Below are 18,012 nucleotides of genomic sequence, written 5' to 3'. Positions count from 1 at the left end.
AGCTCTTTTATCGACATTAAGCCAATGGGATCAGCGCCAGAATAACTATTGTGTCTGAGTGGTGATGATTTTTTTTTGTGTTTACATCAAACATGTCAATAAAATTAATTGCCTTTGCCTGGAATAACATTTGTTAACGTTATGCTTTTCAGTTGTCTTTTTAATCGTATTTAATGGAAAAGGTGTGAGAAGAAACGGTGCTTATGAAATCGTTGCCTTCCACAATCATCAATAAAATCACTTGTTCCACTTGCTCAACTGGCCTTCATTACGCTGTGTGAAAAGGTGAAAAACAGAACTCGAAGTTGAACTATAAAAAGAACCAGACAGAGAAACGCAAATAGTCTCAGTTTCTCTCAAAGGTTTTGGAATGTCAGGAGTTGGCAACTTGATGGCGACTGGAGTCAGCGCTGGTTTTCTCGCTGTGTTTGGCTGGCTCGTATATGTATGGTCCATTGAACAAAACTCAAACTCTTCAAATATCCCCTCACATTTAATATTATGCTTTCTGAATAAATTTCTGCAAAATACACTTAATGGGTTGAGCTCTATCAAGTGTTTGGGGTTTGTTGCTAAGCAGAATCTCACTTTGGAAAAAACTATCATTTTGTCAAATATACCAAATATTTTTTTTCATGCTGTATTATATTTTTTATACATTGGATTATTTATATAGTGAAATAGGAAAATATTAAAATGTAAAATTGGAAACCACCTACAGCCTTAATTCAATTAACAAATATAGAAACATTTTATAAATAATGAACTAATTGAGAAGAGTCCTGATCTTGAAATAAATATTGAATTATAAAAAATACTAAAAAATTAATTCAATAACCCGACCCTGGATGAGCGGCAGAAAATGGCTGGATGGATGGAATAATTTAAATTGCACACATTTTCAAAAGAACAAATATGTTCAGAAATATTCAAGTGTGAAATAAAAAGGTTCAAATTGTTGATAATTTTACATACTAAAACAATTGAATAAATGTTGTATTATTACATAAGAAAGCTTAAATATACATTGAAATAAATAAAAAAAAAGTTGTGTATTTTTAAATGGCCGAATTTAGATATGGGAAGTAATTCTCTTTATGAAACTATGAAGGGACTGGAGCTCACAGAAGTGACCAGTCTTGGTTCTGAAGTTCCGATGTAACCAGATACTGCCCTGAGAGAAAATAGGCCTGAGCATTGTTTATGGTGGGGGCAATTCTCTCGCCAGGTCAGTGACCTTCCAGGGTATGGAAGTAATTTAAGGTGCCTTCAGTGAAGTCCTACTTGAATGAATCCACATCAAAATACCATCATTTATGACACCACGGCTGGACAAATAATATCCAGAAACACACTTACGCACCACTGAGTGAGTGTTGGACGATATAGCTTCTCTTGAAAGGTCCGACTTGAAAATGTCTTTGCAAGTGTATCTACAAGGCGCCGCGTTCAGGACCCAGTCTCCCCAGGAGGCCTGGGTTCGAATCTCGAATTTCCCCATTGTGGGACTAATAAAGGGAATATTATTATTATTATTAATTAAATCCACAGGACCTTTTCAAACTTGTCTTTATCTTCGGGTTCATTGAATACCTCGATGGCCTCGGCTCCGGCATTGGTTCGCAAAAGGGCTATTTTTCTTTCGTCCGCTCTGTTTCCGACTCCCACGTCGGCAAGGTAGAGCAGGAATTGTTGCTTGAAAGCCCGCCAACTCGCGTCCACATTTCCCTTCATTTTTAGCGCTTCTGGTGGCCTTACGGAGTCCATCTCGCGTCAGTCCTTTTCTTGACCCGCGACCTGGTACCATGTAATGTTCTGTCTTCTAAGAAGTCACGCAGGTAACGTAATGCTGCAAGCTTGTGTGTCTTTATTTACTGACTTGCATTCTCGTCTATGTGCAGTCACACTTGTTCGTCTGGTAACCATTAATTGCACTCAATCACCTTTTTAAACTTGTTTGTGAAGCTTGTATCAGGCACTTGAATAAGATATTGTAATTAACGTAGACCCACCAAATTTTATATCTATATCTATTTCAATTCCCAGACTGTTGTAAAAGCTTTCTTTGTATATAATCTAGACAGTGGCATCCTCACAGGCATTGCCCCCAGAAACAATTTTACAACGTATACATTTCGTTGTGCCGATAATCACCACAATCCAGAAGTGTTGGTTCGCAATAATGTCCTAATGATATCCAGCTAATATGGCACAATGTTAGAATTTGGCTTTGCAAGATGGGCAAATTATTCCTGAATTGTCATGACCCGTGTCGGGCATGTCAGTGTGTTTGTTGTTATTTTCTTCCCTCCTTCGTGCCATGTGCTTTTCTGTTATTGTTTTGTCAGCTGTGTAGGGGCGTTTCCCTCTCAGCCATCTCGTCCTCACCAGCCACGCACCTGTTCCCTGTCAACCATCACGCACCTGATTCCCATCTGCTCCCCTGATTACTCGGACTATTTAAGCTTCCCAGACCAACTACTGAGCGTCGGGTCATTGCCACACTTTCCGGACTTCCACGACCACGTTTGTTCCTGTCAAGCTCATGCTCTTGTTCACGTCCTCGTTCCCGTTACGTCCCTCAGCGTTTTGCCCCGGCTTCTGTTCCTCGTCCTCCTTTTCTGTTAGTCACGTTTTGGTTGCCCTTGATACCTAGCACCCTGCCACGTTGTTTGTTTCATTTAATAAATTCCCTTCACGTTACCCACCTCTCGGCCTCCTCGCCTTTTGGGTCCACCTCCTCCTCGCTGAAAGGCGAGCCCCCCGACATGAATTAAAGAAAATTTAGTTCACTGAGTTCAAATATCTAACTGTCTCGAGATTATAAATTAAGCCCTGAGCTAACGCTCCAATTTTTACAGTTTTTTGGCAAATCTTTAAAGCAAACCAAATGAAATAGTAACCATTTATGATAAATAAAAATCCCAAACCTAGAATTACGCAGATACCAAATTAAACCATTTTTTACGGGAAGAATAGGTGCTCTCCAAGATGTAGACAGCTCCAAGACCGCTGCAGTCTTCACCTCCTATTGTCTCCCGAATGCCTCCCTCCACCTCCAGGCTGTGCCAACTCTGATTCTGTCAACTGGGCGAGGGTGTAGAGACAGTAAAACAACTGGGGGAGCTGTGGAGCAGAGCCCAAAATCAGTCGGGCCCCGTGTCCACAACCCCTCCGGCAGAGACGCACACAGAGCTACCTCTCCCGAGTGACCCGCTTCGTGAAATTTTGAAATTTAGTCACGTTCCCAAAACCGAAGAATTTGTAGTGGGTGCTGAAGTATGATACCCTGTTAGTGACGCAGAGTATTCAACATTCGTAATAGACGTCTGAACCCAGCCAACCGCCTCGACACACCGCTTTACCATGGGGCCTAGATCTTTAGTATGAAGACGCGCATCAATAGTCAATGCGATTTGTGGCTTGGCGAAAGTAAACAATTCATACCATTTCTGCTGCTCAGGGACAAGGCACGCATGCGAGGCAACGCCGGTCGACATAACACCATATATAATCCTAATGCAAGATGAACTCCTGACTAAATTTGGATGAATGCATTTTGAGAAACCAAATCATGTGTGCGATCATATGTACAGTGTACAATGTACTGGGTCAATTGGTGAATGGGTGGAGGCATACCCACCGCGGGAGGATGGAGAACCAGGTTTCAGAGCTGCCCTCAGATGTTTCAGTTCAGCCACTGGAATGGAGGAGAGCACCACATATGCGCCGCGGCCCCCTGTCATGGAATGGGGTACCAGCGGGTTGGTGTGAAGAGTGCGTTGGGAGTGGGTAACGGTGGCGCCCCCTGCGCTGGTTGAGCTCTGGGCGACAGGAATGGCACCGGACCAGAGGATGGCACATTCCTGAAAGTGGCTCGGTATGGACTGCTCATCACCCAGTGACCCCGCAGCAAGAGCACACCCCACTCACAACCCCCGTCTATAACCACCCCTACCTCTGTTACTGCAATCCCGACCTCGTTGACCGGCCGGGTACGGACAGCCAATCTGCTGTGGTGCCGCGTCACCCGAACCTTGCCTAGGAGCAGCAGAAGCGGAAGGCGCAGGTGCAATGGGAGCTGCATGCATTAGCTGCCCCACCCCTTTTTTTCATTTTTTTTGTTTTATAATTTTTAGCCCTCTTGGCCACCTGAACCTGCAAGTACAACAATTTTTAGTAACGCTCCTTAATCCAATCCCACATTTTCCTTTTCTGATGTCGTGCAAAATGATGTAAAAAAAAATGTGTTCTCCTGAGACTGATTAGCATTTTTTCATTGATGGACTTTTTCACATGATGTCCGTAACCGGAAGGACACGCCCTGAGGACGGCCAACTGGAACAGCTGCGGAATGACGACATTATTGGATGGGTCACTGCCGGAAGTCTCACTCCATTCACGTCTCGCCCTGGCCACATAGACCAGGCCTGTCTCCTCCGCTCCCCACCTGAAAGATACAGCAACATCGGCCCCAACGGGGCCAGAAATATCTGATGCACGGCACGGCCAATCTCACCTGAGGTGTCCCCATTCAGCCGGTGACCATCATGGTGGTCAGCAGGTCTGGCCTCGGCCTCAAGTGAGGACAGTTCCTGACAAGTAAATTTTGTCCCGCATGTAACTCTGTAATCCCCTCTACGAAGAACCTACCCTTGCGTTAAGTGAGTATTTTTCATAAAAACAGCGCCACCGCCAACTTAACTGAAATTAACCTCAAGTATCACCGCTGTGGTGCCGTATATTATGGAAAAGTCTTAACAATACAACAAAATTCTGCTCTATCCTGGACTGGGTGTGTGTTATCTATTCGTGCACCCAATGTGAATAATAATAAAACCTGCGGGGCACATGAGCAAGCTAAAGCAACAACTATATCTTAATCTGTTTTCATGGACCCTAACTTAGAATATCTTAATAATGCCTTTATTAGTCCCACAATGGGGAAATTCGAGATTCAAACCCAGGCCTCCTGGGGAGACTGGGTCCTGAACGCGGCGCCTTAGACCACTCGGCCATCCTGGCAGCCACGAGATTCGAACCCAGGCCTCCTGGGGAGACTGGGTCCGGAACGCGGCGCCTTAGACCACTCGGCCATCAACATCACCCTCCTTGTTGAGGAGAACCTACGGGATGGGCATGATGAGACGCTATTTGAAGCGTTCTCCGGCCTTCTGGTCACACAGGTCACATGTCACCTCAAACCTGTGGAGAGAACTGGAGGAGTGGCACTTGCCAGTGAGAAGGGGTAAATTACCTCCCTTCTGAAAATTTCAGTTTTGCATAAATTTTGTGTAATAACGTCAATCAATCATTCACTTGACGCTTGAATTTGATTAGTCCAATCTGTCTCCAATAACAATTTGAAAATCAATACTTGGGAGTGCAATAGGGATCCAGGTTGATCAGACCTGTCCGCCCATTGCATCCTAAGTACTGTAAGGGCTTGCCGGTGCCCTCAATCAGGTTTCTTTCCTGAGGCCCGTCTTTTAAACATTCACTCAAACCACTTAGACATACAAACACTTTTTCTGTCACACTTTCATTCACCAAAAAGATACTTTCCAATTCCACACAGAGACCCCTCCCTCGGCGCTAATTTAGCCTCAATTTAGCCAGCATATGCCAAAGTTTACCACTGTGCGTTTGTGGATTTTCCCATTCAGTCTCCGTGAAATCGTTTCTCCTGTTCCTCCTGGACTCAGCTGACGATCCTGCACCTGTGACGTCAAACAGCTCATAGATGCGGATGTTAGTCTGGTATTTCTGGAATGCTGTCTTGTCCCTTAAAAGTTGTCATGTCAGGGCTGGTGTCGCAAAGTCATAAACATCTGTTGTCCACCTTTGTTACATTTGATACACATCAGTTAATAAATCAGCTGCCGAACTATTTAATCACACTTTATGCTTGGCAAACCTCTCATCAATTGCTAGACATCTCCTGTTCTAAAGATTTTCTTTAAACACGTACGCTGTTGCAACGGCCGCTCTGCGTTTATTAACGATGCCACGTGACACGATTGGCGGGAAAGTACTGTGGTTTGGCAGTAGGGTTGTTATTGAGGTTGAGTGTGACTGAAAGAGGAGTAGCAACCACAAACTGTCCCAACCACAAACCAAAGTAGGACATTTATATAATGCTTATATAAGAAAGGGAGGTACAGGGGAGGAGCAGAGCACTATAAAAAGGAGAGGCACAGACTGCCACGTCGGAGATGGACAAGAGAAACCAGCAGAAGAGACACTTCTCCATACAGAAGAAGCTGGCTGCAAAAAGACTTGAAGAAGAAAACGAGTCTCAAGAAGAGGAACAAAGTGAGTATGAGCGAATGCAAGTTCCTGCTCGAGACGCCAGAGAAGGATCCGATCCGTTGAAAGAGGATCCTTACGGACGTGAAGAGACTATTGCTTTCGAAATATCACAGCTCTCAGTTTCAGCTGACCAAAGAGGGGCTGATTTTTTACTGCACGAGATTCAGACTGAAAAACACCACGGTGAAGGCCCGGCTGGGTACCCTGAGTCGGCTGGTGACTCTGACCAGGTTCCCGGAGCCTTCCATGGAACTGCAGGAGCTCCTGGAGCTCAGGAAACTGGAAAACCACTACAGTTGTGCCGGATTACGCGAAATACTACCACGATCAGGACAGCAACAACAACGAGAAGGAGTACCAGGCGTCTCCGGAGCCTCCGGCGGAGGAGGACGAGGCATTGGTGCTTTACGAGGACCGGTACACGACTGGAGAGAACGCGCAGTGATACTGGACACGGTCTACTGCTCCGACGACATAAGCGAGGACTTCAAGGAGGCGTGCGCACAGTCGACCTACGCCGATTACATGAAATTGGTGACGCAGGTAACCATCCACACCTTCAACGCCATCGTGATCACGATCGAGACGATAAGCAGCCTTTTCGAGTGGCTGGAGACGCATTCTCAGCTATGGCTCGTATCAAGCGAACTGTCAGAAGGCAACGTCCTTCACTATCACGTGCTCATGTCGACGTCAAAACGTTCGGACAACATCAAACGCACTTTCAACCAGCGCTTCCACAATGCTGGATGCTTCAAAAGCCAGAAGGTGAGATCGCTGCCTGCACTCCTCCGATACATCTCAAAACAGCGCATGTCTGCATGGACCAACAGTGCTATACTGCTCGAGGCCTCGACCATCGCCACGCACAGCCTGCTGGTGCGCTGGCAGTCGGAGGAGAACATCAAGAATCCGATGACCAAAGACATCATGCACATTATGCACAATTACAATGCATTGACCTTACAGGAGATGTTGGAGAAAGCTCCGGACATCATGGAAAATCACCTGCATCGCTCGAACCTGCAGACAGTGATCCACAACTGCAGGATGTATTACCTGACGACCAAAAGGAAACTGAACCTGCTCCAGAACCTGTCGACGGGCACGCCGACTCCAGCACGCATCCACCAGTACCTGAGGTTCCAAGAAATAACACAGACGAATTTGACAACGACTTCAAGTTATGGGCACTGCAGCTCCATCCGAAAAAGAACACGCTGGTGCTGCATGGGCCAAGCAATACAGGAAACATAAAATGTTTCAATTAAAACCTATACCAAAACCCTAATCCTTTTGTGTCATGGTCCATCTTATCCTGTCATGTTTTTGTTTTGTGTTTGCCCAGCTGGAGTGGGGGCGTTTCCTTCCAGCGCTTGTTCCTGTTCATGTCGTCATGGCTGGAAAGATGCGCCCACCAGCCACGCACCTGTCACTCGTCAAGTCATTGATTACTGCACTATTTAAACACTCCATGCTGACTAATCAGCGGCGGAATATTCATCTTGCTCATGCCCCAAGTTGTGAATTCTAGACACCTTGTTATTGCATTCCGTGTACCATGTTCCCGTTCATTGTTTGTGTTTCCGTTTTCATTTATTGATCTTCTCGGTTGAGATCAATTGGTTGCCCTTGCCCTTCTGCGGTAAGCCATTTTTGTTCCTTGCCTTTTGCAAGCCTTTTTCGTTCCCGTCGTTATTCCCCTGGTGTCAGTTTTTCCACCAGCGTCTTTCGTTGCACTTTGTCGGTATTGCGTATGATTATATATCTTATATATATTGTCCGCACCCCAGCCACGCCTCCCCATCTCCAACCCTCACAAACAGCTACCGTCCATCGGCCACTCGACCCCCATCTTTCCAACCTCATATCTGCAACTCCCCCTGCTCATCCAACTGCTCCCACCACTTTCCCCACACTCTTCACCCTGCTTGCTTTGACTTTTTTCTTTCAATTTCCCAATCAACTCAGAGTTCCCAATGGTCACATTTTGTACATCCGCAAGACACATGCTCAATAAAGCCTTTGTGTTTCGGTTTCATATACTTTTTATCTCAAGTAATTTCATCGCCAATCCTCTCCTTAATTGCTAATCATCCCCTGAAATTTTTATACCAATCATAATTTTACACTCCCACCATTTCCCCATTTTTAATCAACTACGACTCAAGCAGTGTGGAACTCTCATCGGAGCAAGGTCCATCCTATCACAGATTTTCCGTGTTTTGGATTCTTCTCTCTGTACTACCAAAATATCCACAACTTCATTATTTATTCACTCCAACCAATCAGGCAGTTTTATCTTATCACCGTTAGGTTTCCCCCTGTTCTGCTTCAGGGTTGCATTCACTCACACTTGAACTTTCACACGATATATTGTAAGCACCACACGTTACTTTAAGCATGTTTTGTTGTGAGTGTGGGACGCAAACCCCACTCTCTCCTTTTTATCATCACTCACCAGACATTAACACTCTACACCCCCTAACATTAAACCGATTGAGCATCATAAGACATAGACCCGGGAGTCATAAACATGAGACACAACAACCCAGTAGAACACAGCACAGCAAGGGCCACAAATTGCCACGGGACACACACAACGTATAGGCAGTTAGACAATGACACAACAACGTCACAATTAACACACAGACAACAGCACAAACACAGAACAGAGCAAGTGAACCACATTGGAACACCGCAAAAGCAAGAAACTGTCAACAATATCGGAACACCTTAAAATCTATTCTATATTCCAGCAACCGGAACGCTCCACGCCTCGGTCAACCACGTATACCGTGACTGCGGTTGCAGTGCGACCATCAGCTCGTCAGCTGTGCACTTCCCTCCTACGTGTATGCCTCTGCAGCGACAGATAATGGCGGTCCGAAAGTTCGAATCTTTCCCAGCCTCAGGCCACTTATATACTATACTATACTAACTATACTGAGCGTCACTTTATTGGGATCGCCGTGCACACGTTCTGCTAGTCAGCTGTGCATCCCCTTCTTCGACTGCCAGAGCAGGAGTCCCCCTTTTTGACTCCGGGTGCTAATTTCTGTTGCCGGCCGACAACAGTAGCCCCCTACTTATTTCACCTGCGTACGCTTCCAATATTACTAGTAATCCATGCGCAATCTACATTCTATACAAAGCATTCCTGAAGTCCAGAAACAATATATCCAGAAACACTGACAAAATTTAACGGTCTAATAATCGGCCACGTCTTTCCACTCTACAATATAACAAATCAGGAGACTTTGAATAAACAGGCTCTCCCCTACCTTTGTTCTGATTGTCCAGGCCTGGAATATTGTAGAGTGTGAAGTACAAGCCGCAAGGACTCCCTTTTTGAGAAAATCACGTCGGGGTCACCAAAAATGTTGGAGTTGAGCCACAGAGAAAACGAGAAATATTTCGAAAATGAACCTGAAAATCCAAACTTACTCCAATGCGTGTTCGTTTTTTTTGCACTCAAGAAGAAAAGGGTCAAATAAAGACTCAACAACAACTGATTAGAGTTCCGATATTTAAGTTTCTTCGATTTCTGGAGTTCAGGAAATAGTACAAATACAGATATCTGGGCGGCTTTTTCTTAATCTGACGAGAAACTGTACTCAGACGAGCACAATCGAAAAATGTCGCGCTGATCTCAGCCCAGCCTGACATTTTATAGGAGGTTTCCTATGTCAAGGGTCATGTAGGTTGAATCGGTCGTCCTTGCTCCTTCCCCCGGCCCGTCCACGTTCCACGTCCAAGGCTGACCTTCTCAGGCAGGCGGCAGTCTCTCGGTCTCTCCTTCCCCTGTAATCTCGTCAGTGTACAGATTGTGTGGTGTAAGTTTTCACAGTTCAAATTATGTATTTTTGGTGTTCTTGATAGCGTCCCTGTGACGTCCTCCCCGGCCCAACTTTATATGTTTGTATCTTCTATGGCCTATGTGGAGAATGTGTTTTGTCGTATTTGTCCATGAAGTGCGATCTGGTTTGTCATCAGTTTGACCTGAGCAGACTGAATCTGTTTGTTCTGAATGAGAGTGTGGGTCATGAAAATACTGTGTGTGCAAGTTTGAGGTCTTACATTTAAACGAAGTCATATAAATTTAGCATATGAATGCATCAGTAAACACCATGACTACAATCCCAGTCAATCTTATCTATGCACTGCACTTCTACTTTCATTTGAAAAATGCTTTTTGTTTATCAACGTTGAACATATTCAGTAAATCTGAACCTGCTAAATTAAATAATTGAACTTTTGTCCCGTAAGTGTTTAAAATAATGCCAGCAATCGTAATATAATCCTTCACTATTAATTACATAACGCCTACAATAAAGCATAACTTTAACTCTATTGATGAAAGTAAAGTTTAATTTAGGCTATGAAGTAACTCAGTGTTGGGTCCTCTGCTGGCCAAACATAATCAACAAAAAAAAAAAAATCATAATCGTCGCATTGGTGTCATATTATAGCTGAGCGTTGTAATTTTAGGTGAGAGTTTTGAATCCAATCGGAATTCCGCTAGCTCGTGTTGCTGGGCAGGTTTCACAATACGAGGAGCGCGCATTATTCGTTCCGAGGCCTTAAGATGCAATTGTGCGAGCATTTCTTCTGTCAAAGTCAATGAGCTTTCATATTCGTTAGACGGTTGCGATAGCCAATCAGATCACGAGTTGGTTACAGTGAGCCTTTTCGCTGGCCTTATGCTGAGGGTGATGAACGCGTTTTATGATTGGATACTCACTCGTGAGGGGGCGGCGCTATGCTGAATCAACACACTCGAAAGTAGTAATTGGCGGCCGTTCGAAAATCTAAAATATATTCTTGCTTTTTTTTAAACCACAATGGCCGAAGGAGGGAAAAGTGTGGATTTAATTTCAGATCCACTTGCAAGGACATTTTCAAGTCGGACCTTTCAAGAGAAGCTATATCGTCCAACACTCACTCAGTGGTGCGTAAGTGTGTTTCTGGATATTATTTGTCCAGCCGTGGTGTCATAAATGATGATATTTTGATGGGGATTTACTCAAGTAGGACAAAGCAGGACTTCTTTGAAGGCACAGGTGTGAAATGCACTGAAGTAACTTCAAAAGTAAAAGTAAAAAAAATTTAAAAATACGATTAAGAATGTGCAAGAAAGAAAAATTTTGACAAATGTTGAAAATAATGATATTTTCCAGGAGGTATTTATTTATTTGTTGTTTATTCATTCAATTCTACTTATTTCAATATTTGAGTATTATTTTTCTTTCAATATGTCGTATATTTTGTCTTTGAAGTGTGGGTCCTTGCTGCCTTCCGGAGAGGCAGCCGAGCCAGGCTGGATTGGTGATGGAAAAGAACTGGTTCGAAAAAGATTTTATTCTCGTCACATGCTGATGTCAAAAGAAGTCTCCCCAAAAACGTGCGAGCCCCCTCTCAGACATTCCCTTCTTATAGGGAATGCCCAAATAGGACATGAATATCTAATTTTCCCTTGTTGCACATGCATTCCCATCCCGCTAGTCTTCGGGATTTCCCTCCAAAAGTCCCCCAGAGGGAGAGCAGATGCGTCTCCCCTTTGATACGACCAGTCTATGAGTGACCACCTTAAATTACTTCCATACCCTGGAAGGTCACTGACCTGGCGAGAGAATTGCCCCCACCATAAACAATGCTCAGGCCTATTTTCTCTCAGGGCAGTATCTGGTTACATCGGAACTTCAGAACCAAGACTGGTCACTTCTGTGAGCTCCAGTCCCTTCATAGTTTCATAAAGATAATTACTTCCCATATCTATATTAGGCCATTTAAAAATATACGACTTTTTTTTAATTCATTTCAATGTATATTTAAGCTTGCTTATGTAATAATACAATATTTATTCAATTATTTTAGTATGTAAAATTCTCAACAATTTAAACCTTTTTATTTCACACTTGAATATTTCTTTACATATTTGTTCTTTTGAATTTGGATGAAATTTAAATTATTCCATCCATCCAGCCATTTTCTGCCGCTCATCCCAGGTCGGGTTATTGAATTAATTTTTTAAGTATTTTTTATAATTCAATATTTATTTCAAGATCAGGACTCTTCTCAATTAGTTCAATATTTATGAAATGTTTCTATATTTATTATTAATTGAATTAAGTCTGTATGTGGTTTCCAATTTTAAATTTTAATATTTTCCTATTTCAATATATAAATAATCCAATGTATAAAAAATATAATACAGCATGAAAAAAAAAATTGGTATATTTGACAAAATGATAGTTTTTTTCCGAAGTGAGATTCTGCTTCGCAACAAACCCCAAACGATTGATAGAGCTCAACCTAGAAAGTGTATTTTGCCAGTCAAAAATTTATTCAGAAAGCGAAATATTGAATGTATGTGAGGGGATATTTGAAGAGTTTGAGTTTTGTTCAATGGACCATACATTTACGAGCCAGCCAAACACAGCGAGAAAACCAGCGCTGACTCCAGTTGCCATCAAGTTGCCAACTCCTGACATTCCAAAACCTTTGAGAGAAACTGAGACTATTTGCGTTTCTCTTTCTTGTTCTTTTTATCGTTCAACTTCTTGTTCTATTTTTCACCTTTTCACGGCGTAATGAAGGCCAGTTGAGCAAGTGGAACAAGTGATTTTATTTATGATTGTGGAAGGCACCGATATCATCAGCACCGTTTCTTCTCACACCTTTTCCATTAGGTACGATTAAAAAGACAACTGAAAAACATAATGTTAAAAAATGTTGTTCCAGGCAATGGCAATTTATTTACATGTTTGATGTAAACACCAAAACAAATCATCGTCACTCAGACACAATGGCTCTTCTGGCAATGATCACATTGGCTTAGTGTCAATAAAAGGGCTTTGCAAAATTTAATTTATCATATTTCATTCAAAATCACATTTACATCTTACCACAAAGAGTCAGTTCCTTCAGTTTTTTGTTGTATTTTTTTTAAGCTTCAAGGATCGCTGCAATTCTCACCAGCACAATTGTGACTCTCCGCACCATGTTTAGTGAAGAATTCTTTAGCACAAACGCTGCAACTGAATGGCTTGTCTCCACTGTGTGTTCTTGTGTGGCTTCGTAAATGAGACCTTCGAGAGAAACTCTTGCCACAAACTGAGCAGGAAAAAGGTTTTTCACCACTGTGTGTTCTTGTGTGGATTTGTAAATTTGACTTTGTTGAGAAGTATCTTCCACAAACTGAGCAGGAAAAAGGTTTTTCTCCAGTGTGTGTTCTTCCATGTTTTGTTAAATTTGACTTTTGAGAGAAACTCTTGCCACAAACTGAGCAGGAAAAAGGTTTTTCACCACTGTGTGCTGTTGTGTGTTTTGTGAAACTTGCCTTATGAAAGAAACTTTTGCCACAAACTGAGCAGGAAAAAGGTTTTTCTCCACTGTGCGTTCTAGTGTGTTCTGTTAAACTCTTCTTATGAGAGAAGCATTTTCCACAAATTGAGCAGGAAAAAGGTTTTTCTCCACTGTGTGTTCTTGTGTGTTCTGTTAAATGTGACTTTTGAGAGAAGCATTTTCCACAAATTGAGCAGGAAAATGGTTTTTCTCCACTGTGTGTTCTTGTGTGGCTGGTTAAATGCGACTTTTGAGAGAAACGCTTGCCACAAACTGAGCATGAAAAAGGCTCCTCTCCACTGTGTGTTCTTGTGTGAATTGTGAACGTTGACTTATGCAGGAAGCTTTTGCCACAAACCGAGCAAGAAAATGTTTTTTCTCCACTGTGTGTTTTTGTGTGCGGTTTTAAAGACAACTTTGAAGTTAATGAGTCAGTGTGACATGCCCTTTCACCTTTGGCTTGCCCATCAGCATCATCATCATCATCATCAGGAGAGTGTGATAATGTGTCCTCATTATGTGCTTGTGATGGCCCCCAGTCTTCATCACCTTCTGTTGTCACGTGATGACTTGAACTGCTGCTTGTAGGCTCCGCCCCTCTGTTGTCCTCACTGTCATCCTTGTTTTCATCTTCAGTCTTTATCGGGACAAAGTTCAGTGGTGACTTGTTAATCTCCTCCTCCTCCTCCTTTTTGATGTGAGTCCAGTCTGGTTCCTCTTTCACAGAACAGAGATCATTTTGTCTGACGTCTGCAGGACACAAAAAGACAAATTTGGTTTGGTCAAGTCAAAGGTCAGGCGGCGACTTTGTCTTATAGTTTCTACTGTGCTACCTTGACTTGTGCCCGCTGCACACGGAGCAATGCGTGCGACCCCAACTTGGACCGGACCATGGGGGCATTTCACAAAATTACGTCCGACGATGTAAACCTCCTTTTAGCAGCACAACAGTGATAAACGAGCATTTAAAAAGGAAGCACGTTGCGGCTAATGCCGATTACATTCCTGACATAGTCACAGACGTTTCTGGAAGCGAGCTGAAGTTAGCACACACAGGCTATTGTGTGCGTCTGATGGAACACCTGTTGTGGGACCCTTACATATTTAAGAGGAATCCTTCAAGCGAAATATGTTTTCAAGTATTTCATTTTGCATTTATAGATAGTTTCATCGTGGGTACTTTTTGCTTCCATTATAATCTGGATCCCTAAAAGAATTAAAGGGGCCCTGGAATCAGAGTCCCTATTTATTGTATGATTTACGTTTGGGGGTTTTTTTACCCAAAATGACATTTATCCTGCGAGTAAGTTCCGACATTACCCTTTTATTTTTATAAAATTTCTGTTTCTAAATAAATTTTAAAACAAAATTACGTTTGAAGAGTAAAAGTTCTTACACATAAGCATTAAGCAACAACGCTTTCACTCTGACTTTCATGTTGACATATTTGAATAATGACTGTATATTTTAAAGTTATCCAATATGTATTCAAATTCGACGAAGATACACCATAATATTTTAAGAGTTCACTGAATTATTTTGGAACTGCAATGATGCTTAACAGCCAGAGGGTGTCAGTAATGAGTAACAAAGTAACACAACACCTCCCATTGTTCCGTCATCATTGTCTTTTGCATACATTATCAAGAACTATGAGTTGCAGTCGAGATGCAAACCACCTGGGCCACAGGAACTTTATTACCAGGAACGAAATGTTCCTCGGCTTGTAGTTGGAAAAGGGGGTTGTGACGTTCTCCCTTTTTAAGCCCATAGTAAGCCAAAGAGCAGGTCAGTGACTTCCAGCTTGACCGGGATCCATGTTGCGACTCGACCACAAGTCGGATGTGGATGCAAAATGCTTGACATGTCTCCGCTCCCGTCCCGATGTTGTCCATATCGGAAGTGCTGTTTGCGGCAAATATTTTCGTACCTCTTGTCGGCTGCTTTCATGAGGCGTTTAAATCCTGTCCGCTCTATTGTAACTAGAGGAGCTTTATCTTTAGCTATGTGCTCGGCTATCGCGTCCACCTCTGAGACGTTCTCTCGTATGGTGTCGCCTCCGTTATGGGCTGTTGTTACTTGTCCAACCTTGCTCCTCACTTTGAACTTTTAGCACAAGCTCCAAGTCAACAGCATGGTTGTGTTGTGGGTGGTGAAAAAGAAAAGGTTGGACGCGCTGTTTCAGGTGCTTACGATGCACTTTGTAGTTCATGTTTTTTTGCTTAAACATCGTCTTCATGGAACCCATGCTCTTATTGGCATCAACTGAGGCACAACATCGATATACCCGCCAGGACATCGTGAACATTGGATATCGATGCGAAATAACCATCACAGAGGAATTTTGCTATGATCGCAAAATTCCGAACGAACTGGCGAGGCTGCCCGGCTCACCGTGGCTGGTCATCGGGGCCGGGAGGCGGCGCAGGCGACGCAGAGAGAGGAAGCAGAAGCGAGGCTGCAGGTCCGGTGTCTTGCAACGGCTGCGACGGCAGCCCCATAGGCAACCACTACCGAGTCTGCACCTCACCAACGCCAGATCCGTGGTCCACAAAATCGACGACCTGGGATTACAAATCCTGGGAAACCGCTATGTGCGCGATAGCAGTGTGATCGTCGTCACGGAAACCTGGCTGCACGCAGACGTCCCCGACGCTAGCATCCAGCTGGCCGGGCGCTCGCTACATCGCGCGGATCGGACGAGGGACACCGGTAAGAGGAGGGGCGGGGGGCTCTGTGTTTACGTGCATGAGAACTGGTGCGGCGATAGCACGATCGTCGAGAAGCACTCTTCCCCCGACATCGAGTTCATGTCCGTTAAATGCCGGCCTTATTTTCTCCCGAGGGAGCTAACGGTAGTGATTGTCACAGCTGTTTACATCCCTCCCGACGCTATCACTAGCACGGCGCTCTCGCTACTCGCGTGCGTCATCAATAAACATCAGCGGGCCCACCCTGATGGCGTTCACGTAGTAGCGGGAGACTTTAATAAGGCCAATTTAAAGACTGTACTCCCAGAGTTTCACCAGCATGTCAAGTGCCCAACGAGGGGAGACAACACTCTCGACCATGTGTACTCGAACATCAAGGACGCATACAGAGCCCTCCCACTCGCCCCTCTCGGCCAGTCAGACCACCTGTCCTTGCAGCTCGCACCTGCGTACACCCCTCTCAGGCGCAGATTCAGGCCTACCACAAAGACTGTGAAAACCTGGCGTGACGACGCCATGAGTGAATTACAGGACTGCTTTCATGACACAAACTGGGACCTCTTTGATCATCAGGACCTTGATGTCTACACGCATTGTGTACTGGACTACATCAAGTTCTGCATGGAAACTGTGTCCCAACAAAAGACTATACGGTCCTTCCCAAATGCGAAGCCCTGGATGTCCAGCAGGGTTCGCGCTCTCCTCAAGGCCCGTGACGCTGCCTTCAGGTCAGGCGACAAAGCCCAGTACAGGGTGGCTCGTGCTGACCTGAGCAAAGGCATCAAGCTAGCCAAGGCAACCTACAAGGGGAGGCTGGAGGCCCACCTTGCCAGTAACAGGCCACGGGAGGTGTGGCAGGGTCTACGGAGCATCACCAACTTCAGTGGCAGCAGCACGACCTCTGTAGACCCGAGTGCATCGCTGGCAGAGGAGCTTAACTGCTTCTTCGCTCGCTTTGACTCGCCCCAACCGTCACACCCTCGCACTTCAAGCTCCAACTCCCCCCCACTCATCGTAGAGGAACACGATGTGAGGCGCGCGCTCCTGGCGGTCAACCCCAGGAAAGCTACTGGACCCGACGGAATACCAGGCAAGGTCCTCAGAGCATGTGCCCACCAACTGTCACATGTTTTCTGCAGGATCTTCAACCGCTCCCTGGCTCAGGCAGTCATCCCCTCCTGCTTGAAAACTTCCACCATTATTCCTGTCCCCAAAAAGTCACCCGCCGTCCACCTGAATGACTACCGTCCTGTTGCTCTCACACCAGTCATTATGAAGTGCTTCGAGAGGCTGGTTCTCCAGCACATCAGGGACTGCCTTCCTCCCACTCTGGACCCCTACCAGTTTGCATACCGGGCTAACAGATCCACTGAGGACGCCATCGACACTGCTCTGCATGTTGTGCTGGGCCACCTGGAACGACAGCAGAGCTATGCAAGGATGCTCTTTGTGGACTACAGCTCGGCATTCAACACGATCATCCCAGACATCCTCGTCGCCAAACTGGACACTCTCGGCCTCCCTGCCCTCACACGCATCTGGATTAAGGACTTTCTGACCAACAGACCCCAGACTGTGTTGCTCGGCCCCTACACGTCCTCCACCCTCATGCTGAGCACCGGTTCCCCCCAAGGATGCGTGC

General features: G+C 44.7%; 1 protein-coding gene across 1 annotated transcript in view; it reads right to left on the bottom strand.

The window, feature by feature from the left end:
- Window positions 1-13,267: 13,267 nt before the first annotated feature.
- Window positions 13,268-18,012, bottom strand: part of LOC148341695 (uncharacterized) — a 59,957-nt gene continuing 55,212 nt past the window's right edge. Inside the window, exon 3 of the mRNA XM_088287925.1 lies at window positions 13,268-14,208. Coding sequence (XP_088144051.1) covers window positions 13,268-14,208 — 941 coding nt within the window. The remainder of the gene's footprint in view (window positions 14,209-18,012) is intronic.

Source organism: Idiotropiscis lumnitzeri, chromosome 2 (genome assembly GCF_059441095.1).
Source record: "Idiotropiscis lumnitzeri isolate Australia: NSW breed Sydney's pygmy pipehorse chromosome 2, RoL_Ilum_1.0, whole genome shotgun sequence".
NCBI lineage: Eukaryota > Metazoa > Chordata > Actinopteri > Syngnathiformes > Syngnathidae > Idiotropiscis > Idiotropiscis lumnitzeri.
This window is presented reverse-complemented; position numbering and strand designations above follow the sequence as displayed.